A 9,547-nucleotide genomic window follows, 5' to 3' on the forward strand; every position below is an offset into this window, starting at 1 on the left:
GATGCCCCTCTCCCCCAGCACCAGCCCTGCCTCCGCACCAGCACAGCCCCGCCCCCAGCACCAGCCCCGCCCCCATACCAGCCCCGCCCCATGCGCCAGCTCCGCCCCGGCGTCAGTCCCGCCCACAGCACCAGCCCCGCCCCCAGATCAGCCCCTCCCCCAGGACTAGCACAGCCCCGCCCCCAGCACCAGCACCGCCCCCACACCAGCACCGCCCCAGCAGCTGATGCCCCAGCAGCTGATGCCCCAGCAGCTGATGCCCCCAGCAGCTGATGCCCCAGCAGCTGATGCCCAGCAGCTGATGCCCCAGCAGCTGATGCCCCAGCAGCTGATGCCCCAGCAGCTGATGCCCCAGCAGCTGATGCCCAGCAGCTGATGCCCCAGCAGCTGATGCCCCAGCAGCTGATGCCCCAGCAGGCTGATGCCCCAGCAGCTGATGCCCCAGCAGCTGATGCCCCAGCAGCTGATGCCCCAGCAGCTGATGCCCCAGCAGCCAGCTGATGCCCCAGCAGCTGATGCCCCAGCAGCCAGCTAATCCCTGTGCAGACCTGCGCCTCAACGTTGCGCTGCTTGCACTAACTGCATTAACTCTTAGGTTGTATGCAGAGTTGGAAGATAATTGCAAGAAAATATCTTCTGTTTGCATTAGGTTAAATGAAGGCTTAGAAGAACATTGCAAGAAAATATATAGTATAAGAAAATAACTGCAGATGCTGGTACAAATCGATTTATTCATAAAATGCTGGAGTAACTCAGCAGGTCAGGCAGCATCTCGGGAGAGAAGGAATGGGTGACGTTTCGGGTCGAGACCCTTCTTCAGTGTTGCTTGCACTGACTGCATTAACTCACAGATTATTTGTAGAGCTTGTATGTACATTTGCAGGAAAATATATGCAGTTTGCACGATTGCATTAACACGGCTGAAGAAGGGTCTCGACCCGAAACGTCATCAGTCTGAAGGGTCCCGACCCGAAACGTCATCAGTCTGAAGAAGGGTCTCGACCTGAAACGTCATCAGTCTGAAGGGTCTCGACCCGAAACGTCATCAGTCTGAAGAAGGGTCTCGACCTGAAATGTCATCAGTCTGAAGAAGGGTCTCGACCTGAAACGTCATCAGTCTGAAGGGTCTCGACCCGAAACGTCATCAGTCCGAAGAAGGGTCTCGACCTGAAATGTCATCAGTCTGAAGAAGGGTCTCGACCTGAAACGTCATCAGTCTGAAGGGTCTCGACCCGAAACGTCATCAGTCTGAAGGGTCTCGACCTGAAACGTCATCAGTCTGAAGAAGGTCACCCATTCCTTCTCTGCTGAGATGCTGCCTGACCCGCTGAGTTACTCCAGCATTTTGTGCATTAACACAGCTTGTGTGTACATTTTCAGGAAAATACATGCAGTTTGCACGATTGCATTAACTCAGGTTATTTGTAGAGTTGGAAGAAAATATGCAGTTGCACGGACTGCATTACAGTTGGAAGAAAATAAATGCTGATTGCATTAACACTGCTATGCCGAGTTGGAAGAAAAATGCAAAGAAAATAAAGGCTGTTTGACAATAGACAATAGGTGCAGGAGTCGGCCATTCAGCCCTTCGAGCCAGCACCGCCATTCAATGCGATCATGGCTGATCACTCTCAATCAGTACCCCCGTTCCTGCCTTTCTCCCCATACCCCCTCACTCCCGCTATCCTTAAGAGCTCATATGTTGTGTGTAGAGTTGGAAGAAAATATATGCAGTTTGCACGAACTACAGTGATAACTAACCATTTGCAATGACTTGGATTGCAGATTAGAATTGGACTCAGTGAAAAACAGTCAATTGTCACTGTGAACCACTGTTGTATTGTAAATGCAATTTTAATCTGGAGTCCACTGCTAAATTGATACTAGTACAAAACACAATTAAGTTGAGCGTAACATTGGATTTGCACCAGAAATTAAGATGAAATTCTTTCACACTGACTTGGTACCATAATACATTTATAATTCCAAATGCATTTTGGAGATTATGGCTATTAACGGAGGAATGATCAGCCATGATTGAATGGCGGAGCAGACTTGATGGGCCGAATGGCCTTATTTTGCTCCAAGAACTTATGAACTTATGACTGCCTGAACTCTTAGGTTGTACGTAGAATTGGAAGATAATCTTATCGAAACATATAAGATTATTAAGGGGTTGGACACGTTAGAGGCAGGAAACATGTTCCCAATGTTGGGGGAGTCCAGAACCAGGGGACACACAGTTTAAGAATAAGGGGTAGGCCATTTAGAACGGAGATGAGAAAAAGCTTTTTCAGTCAGAGAGTTGTGAATCTGTGGAATTCTCTGCCTCAGAAGGCAGTGGAGGCAATTCTCTGGATGCTTTCAAGAGAGAGCTGGATAGAGCTTAAAGATAGCGGAGTCAGGGGGTATGGGGAGAAGGCAGGAACGGGGCACTGATTGTGGATGATCAGCCATGATCACATTGAATGTTGGTGCTGGCTTGAAGGGCCGAATGGCCTCCTCCTGCACCTATTATCTATTGTTTATTGAGAACCAGAGGGCATAGCTTTAAGGTGAAAGACTTTATAGGAATCTGAGGGATAACGTTTTCCACACAAAGGGTGGTGGGTGCATGGAACGAGTTGACGGAGGAGGTAGTTGAGGCTGGGATAGACACAAAATGCTGGAGTAACTCAGCGGGACAGGCAGCATCTCTGGAGAGAAGGAATGAGTGGCATTTTAGGTCGAGACCCTACTTTCCAAAACAAGGGACCGCCTTCAGGAGAGAAGGGAGCTTCCATCTTCCGTCGCATACAACACGTTATCCGCCAATATTTTCCATCACCTCCAACGGGTTCCCACTATTGTCCACATTTTCCCATCCCCTCCCCTTTCTGCTTTCCGCAGAGGCCGTTCCCTCCGTATCTCCCTGGTCCACTCGTCCCTTCCTACCCAAACCACCCCCTCCCCGGGCACTTTCCCTGCAACCGCAGGAGATGCAACACCTGTCCTTTACCTCCCCCCTCGACTCCATCCAAGGACCCAAACAGTCTTTCCAGGTGAGGTTCACCTGCACCTCCTCCAACCTCATCTACTGTATCAGCTGATCCGGGTGTCAACTTCTCTATATCGGTGAGACCAAGCGCAGGCTCGGCGATAGTTTCGCTGAACACCTTCGCTCAGTCCGTCTTAACCAACCTGATCTCCCGGTGGCTCAGCAACTTCAACTCCCCCTCCACTCCCAGTCTGACCTTTCTGTCATGGTCCTCCTCCATTGTCAAGAGTGAGGCCCAGCGCAAATTGGAGGAACAGCACCTCATATTTCGCTTGGGCAGCTTACACCCCAGCGGTATGAACATTGACTTCTCTAACTTCAGATAGTCCCTGCTTTCTCTCTCTGTCCCCTCCCCCTTCCCAGTTCTCCTACTAGTCTTCCTGTCTCCGACTACATCCTATCTCTGTCTCACCCCCTCCCGTGACATCAGTCTCGACCCGAAACGTCACCCATTCCTTCTCTCCCGAGATGCTGCCCGACCCGCTGAGTTACTCCAGCATTTTGTGTCTTGCTTCCATCTTCTGCTCTGCCAGCAGATGGCACCGGTGTACCTTGTCAGAGAGTCTAAAGGACTTGTACTGAAGGGTCTCACAATAGACAATAGACAATAGGTGCAGGAGGAGGCATTCAGCCCTTCGAGCCTGTACGCACCGCCATTCAATGCGATCATGGCTGATCACTCTCAATCAGTACCCTGTTCCTGCCTTCTCCCCATACCCCCTCACTCCGCTATCCTTAAGAGCTCTATCCAGCTCTCTCTTGAAAGCATCCAACGAACTGGCCTCCACTGCCTTCTGAGGCAGAGAATTCCACACCTTCACCACCCTCTGTCTCGACCCGAAACGTCACCCATTCCTTCTCTCAGTCTTCTGTCCGCTGAGTTACTCCAGCATTTCGTGTATACAAACATATAATCAAGGAGGAGACTCACTGTGATGGATGTTTCTTTTTTTGTTTTGTGTTGGTTTATGATTGTATGTGTTATTGCATATTTTTATTGCTTATTTTTATTGGTCTTATTGTTGAACTGCGGGTAATTTTTCATTTCACTGCACATTTATGTGTATGTGACAAATAAATTGACTATTGACTATTGAATTCCAGTGAATACAAGCCCAGTCTTTCATCAGTGGCCCTGCAGTCCCTCAGATCAGCTTTGACGATCATGGAACCTCTGAGGAAAGCCACAGCAGAGAAGTTTTCTGGACGAGTTTGTACAACCAAGTTCAGCATTTGTATTCGGAGTCCGTGCAGTATTTCTGTGGCTCTGTGGGCAGACTGAGTCTATCCCCCCTTGGCAGAGACTGGATTCAAAGTCAGAGTAGACTTCATCGGGACCCCTGGTCCATCTCCGGGGCACCTGGGAGAAGCAGCGTGCAGAGTCAATGGGCCAAGGTGAGGTAAGGTGCCTGGAGCCCACAGGTGTCCAATGTCCTACCAGTTACGCACGCACGCACGCACATGCACGCACAAGCACGCATCGTGGGATATTGATGCTGAACGGCAGCCGGAACAGATTCAGTCTCTCGGGGAAAGTATCCGTGCCGGCAGCTCCAGAGAGGATAGGCATCGGTGGGGGGGGCTCAATAAAATGGCAGAAAGTGCAGAGGGGGAAAGAGGGAGAGGGGGAACGAGGGAGAGGGGGAAAGAGGGAGAGGGGGAAGAGGGAGAGGGGGAAAGAGGGAGAGGGGGAAAGAGGGAGAGGGGGAAAGAGGGAGAGGGGGAAAGAAAGGGGGAGGGGAAAGAGGGAGAGGGGGAAAGAGGGAGAGGGGGAAAGAGGAGAGGGGGAAAGAGGGAGAGGGGGAAAGAAAGGGAGAGGGGGAAAGAAAGGGAGAGGGGAAAGAGGGAGAGGGGGAAAGAAAGGGGGAGGGGGAAAGAGGGAGAGGGGAAAAGAAAGGGGGAGAGGGGGAAAGAGGGAGAGGGGGGAAAGAGAGGGGGAAGAGGGAGAGGGGGAAAGAAAGGGGGAGGGGAAAGAGGAGAGGGGGAAGAGGGAGAGGGGGAAAGTGGAGAGGGGGAAAGATGGAGAGGGGGAAGAGGGAGAGGGGAAAGAGGGAGAGGGGGAGGGGGAAAGACGGAGAGGGGGAAAGAAAGAGGGAGAGGGGAAAGAGGTGAGAGGGGGAAAGAGGGAGAGGGGCAAAGAGGGAGAAAGGGAGAGAGTTGGAGAGGGAGAGGGGGGGCAGAGGGAAAGAGGGAGAGAGTTGAGAGTGAGAGGGAGAGAGAGAGAGAGATGGATTAAACTGAAGACAAACACAAAAGATAGACCAGAGAGACGCAAGAGACAAGGACAGAGAGACAATGACAGACAGTGACAGAGAGAGAGATTGAAACAAATTTCCACTGTACCCCGGTGCACGTGATAATAAACTAACTAACCAAAAGAGAAAGAAAGATAAAAAGTAGATGTAATGGTGCCACCTTTAGTTGGAGGTTTGTAAACGATTGAATAAACCACAGTGCAGCTGTGCAGCCGTGAGTTAACTTGTTATTCTGTGTCTGAGCTCAAGATATCGTGCATTGTCGACGGTGAGTGGTATCGTCGATTCCCAGCTGAACTTGTTTGTGTAGATAAGGATATTCTACAGAGGCACGGAGAAGGTTGTATAACATTTTGGTGTCAAGGAAAGCTGGAATCGGGTCACAAAGTTGAATTCTGTGAGACTGTTAAAAAAAAACAAAAATCTAAATGGCGGTGGGTGCGCAGTGGATATATCAGAAGATTGGGCGAGTTCCAGAGCAAAGCCCGGGAAACGTTCAGTGCGTACATCGAACGTTTAGAGATGCTTTTTTGCTGCAAATAACATCACCCCCCGGGTTGTAGGTGTAAAAAAAAAAAGGGCATCCACAATCGCCTTTAATTTTGCCCCTTTACCTTGGGGGGGGGGGGGGGGGGGTGGTGAGGGTGGGTGGGTATGTGGGGGGGGGGGGGGGGGTGTGGGAAATCTTTCTTTTTTTTTTAGGTCTCTTCCACGGGGTCTTCCATCGCCCGGTGCGGCACGGCCGCGGGACTGAACAGCGCCCGGTGCGGCTCGGCCGCGGGGCCTTCCATCGCCCGGTGCGGCACGGCCGCGGGACTGAACAGCGCCCGGTGCGGCTCGGCCGCGGGACACCATTCTGCTTTAGTTAAACATTTTGTTCAAGATGGCCGCGCCGTTGTGTTTGGCTGCCTGCCACTGTATGTTTATTTTTTTTTTTCCTAATCAGATGTGCAGCACTTTGGTCAACGTGGGTTGTTTTTAAATGTGCTATACAAATAAAATTGACTTGACTTGACTTGACTTCAACTCCCCCTCCCATTCCCAGTCTGACCTTTCTGTCATGGGCCTCCTCCAGTGCCATAGTGAGGCCCACCGGAAATTGGAGGAACAGCACCTCATATTTCGCCTGGGCAGTTTGCAGCCCAGCGGTATGAACATCGACTTCTCCAACTTTAGATAGTTCTTCTGTCCCTCTCTCCCCCTCCCCTTCCCAGATCTCCACTGTCTTCCTGTCTCCACCTATATCCTTCCTTTGTCCCGCCCCCCGACATCAGTCTGAAGAAGGGTCTCAGACCCGAAACGTCGGCCTATTCTCCTCTTCCGAGATGCTGCCTGACCCGCTGAGTTACTCCCGCATTTTGTGAACAAATAACATCACTGAAGTAGAAGCTTCTGATGCAGAATCAGGACGGTTGAATGAAGCAACTCAAACTAGGAACAGAGCAATTTTTCTCACTGAAATGGGTCCCGATGTTTATGATACAGTAAAGAATTTATTAGCTCCAGCCAAACCAAAGGACACGCCTTTGAAGGATATTCTGAAGAAGTTAACAGAACATTATGGCCTTTAGAAAATAGCTGAAAGCTATCGTTTTGGAACGAGATGCCAACTTCCAGAGGAGGATGTAAGTAATTTTATCGTGGGACTCAAGAGGTTATCAATTCATTGTAATTTTGGACATTCCAAGACCGGGCGTTAAGAGACCGTTTCGTGTTTGGACTGAGAAGTGAGCGGATCCGAAGTAAGCTGATGACGGTGTACGACCTGACCTTAGAAACAGCTTGTAAACTGCTTTGTCAATGGATATGGCAGAAAGGGGTTCTAGAGAAGTCAGGACAACTTCCAGACAACCAGCAGAAGAGTTGAACAAGCTGCAGTCCAGCAAACTAAAGACGGATAAGTTGACAAGGACGTCAGAGAATCGTTATCCATGGAAGGGTAGCAAGACGATGGCAAAGTCATGCTATCGCTGTTTGGGCTCACATCCAGCACAGTCTTGTCCGTTCTTCAAGGCAGAATGTTACTCGTGTCACAAGATGGGACACCTAGCGAAGAGTTGAGTATAGGAGCAAAGAGGTCCTTCTGCAGTTGTACAGGGCCCTAGTGAGACCGCACCTGGAGTACTGTGTGCAGTTTTGGTCTCCAAATTTCAGGAAGGATATTCTTGCTATTGAGGGCGTGCAGCGTAGGTTTACTAGGTTAATTCCCGGAATGGTGGGACTATCATATGTTGAAAGACTGGAGCGACTAGGCTTGTATACACTGGAATTTAGAAGGATGAGAGGAGATCTTATCGAAACGTATAAGATTATTAAGGGGTTGGACACGTTAGAGGCAGGAAACATGTTCCCAATGTTGGGGGAGTCCAGAACCAGGGGCCACAGTTTAAGAATAAGGGTAGGCCATTTAGAACTGAGATGAGGAAAAACCTTTTCAGTCAGAGAGTTGTGAATCTGTGGAATTCTCTGCCTCAGAAGGCAGTGGAGGCCAATTCTCTGAATGCATTCAAGAGAGAGCTAGATAGAGCTCTTAAGGATAGCGGAGTCAGGGGGTATGGGGAGAAGGCAGGAACGGGGTACTGATTGAGAATGATCAGCCATGATCACATTGAATGGCGGTGCTGGCTCGAGGCCGAAGGGCCGAATGGCCTCCTCCTGCACCTATTGTCTATTGTCTAGAGGTGTTTCCGATGAACAAAACGACATCCAGCAAAACGATAGACATTTTGCGAGGGTTGTTTGCGTCCTATGGATTTCCAGAGGAAATTGTGTCTGATAACGGACCACAATTCTGTTCACAAGAGTTTGCACAATTCATGAAAGGGAAATGTTGTAAAATACACTAGAGTAGCTCCATGCCATCCCGCTTCCAATGGAGCAGCAGAACGCACAGTGCAAATTGTGAAAGCGGACATTAGTCAAGCAACTGCTGGGATCCAAACCCAAAGAAAAGACAGTTGTCTTTGTTTCACAAACTGGCTCACTTTCTAATTACATACCGATCCAGATCCAGAGCAAGCAAGATCATGAGGGGCCCCTGCCACCCCAGCAACGGACTGTTCCAGCTGCTACGGTCAGGCAAACGCCTCCGCTGTCACGCTGTTGAAAACGGAGAGGATGTGACGGAGTTTCTTCCCACAGGCCATCAGGACTGTTAACTTTTATAACTCCAGGGACTACATTTTGTCTTCTCTATAATAACTTTATTAACTTTATTTTTATATGCTGCAACTGTAATTTTTTGTGCACAATCCGCAGGCATTGCCACTTTCATTTCACTGCACATTGTGTATCGTGTACGTGACAAATAAACTTGACTTGACTTGAAACACACCTCACACCACTACCGGTCAAACACCAGCTGAACTTTTTCTTGAAAAGAAAAACCCAGAAACGAAGGTTTTCACTGTTGAAACCAAACTTGGCTCAAACATTAGAAGAGAAACAGGAGAAACAAAAAGCTTATCATGACGGAAGTAGAGTAAAGGAAAGGAGTGTTGAGTTGAATCAGAAGGTAAAGTGAAAAACCATCATCACAAGTGGGTGAAGTGGTTACCTGGAAGAGTAGTGAGAAAGTGCGGACATACTTGGTCAAGATGTTTGGAAGTGGAAAGGTGAGAAAAGTACACATTGACCATGTCAGGCCTGTGCAAGCACAGACAGGGTCGAAAACCAGACCAATTAGACGAGTCAGATAATTGGGTTACCACTCCGAGTGCAGGTACCAGGATGAACCAGAAATGGTACAAGAAGGTACACAAGTTAGCGAGAGCTTGAATCAGCCTGAAAATGGAGGTTCAAGTGGGGTTGACACCCAAACAAAATGGACTGATGGACTGGAATCTATGAATGTAGGTCAAAAGGAAGGCTTGACTCGATTAACAATGAGTCCAAGTGGTTCTAAACAGTCAGAAACTAAACGGTCAGGAAGATATCCAGAAAGAAGGAGAAACCCAGTGGTTAGGTTCAATTTGTGAAGTTAGTTCCTGAAATGCACATACCATTGTATATGCCACATAGATGCATGGGGCCCTCATTTTATTCAGGTTATATAAAAGTAAACTATCAGACAAGATTGTAATAATTTCATACCGTTGGTTATTTTCAAAACAAAATGTCCACAAGGAAATATTTTTGTTTTATTAGGGGTGGAAGGAGTTGCAATATATATAAGATTATTAAGGGGTTGGACACGTTAGAGGCAGGAAACATGTTCCCAATGTTGGGGGAGTCCAGAACCAGGGACCACACAGTT

The 9,547-nt window shown here is 49.0% G+C and overlaps 1 protein-coding gene across 1 annotated transcript in view; it reads right to left on the bottom strand.

Annotated features, from left to right (window-relative positions):
• Window positions 1-112: 112 nt before the first annotated feature.
• The window catches only part of LOC144609636 (glycogen phosphorylase, muscle form-like), a 68,632-nt gene continuing 59,197 nt past the window's right edge, over window positions 113-9,547 (bottom strand). The window contains exon 13 of the mRNA XM_078428135.1: window positions 113-661. Within this exon, the coding sequence (XP_078284261.1) occupies window positions 113-661 (549 nt within the window). The remainder of the gene's footprint in view (window positions 662-9,547) is intronic.

Source organism: Rhinoraja longicauda, chromosome 34, assembly GCF_053455715.1.
Source record: "Rhinoraja longicauda isolate Sanriku21f chromosome 34, sRhiLon1.1, whole genome shotgun sequence".
NCBI classification, from domain to species: Eukaryota; Metazoa; Chordata; class Chondrichthyes; order Rajiformes; family Arhynchobatidae; genus Rhinoraja; species Rhinoraja longicauda.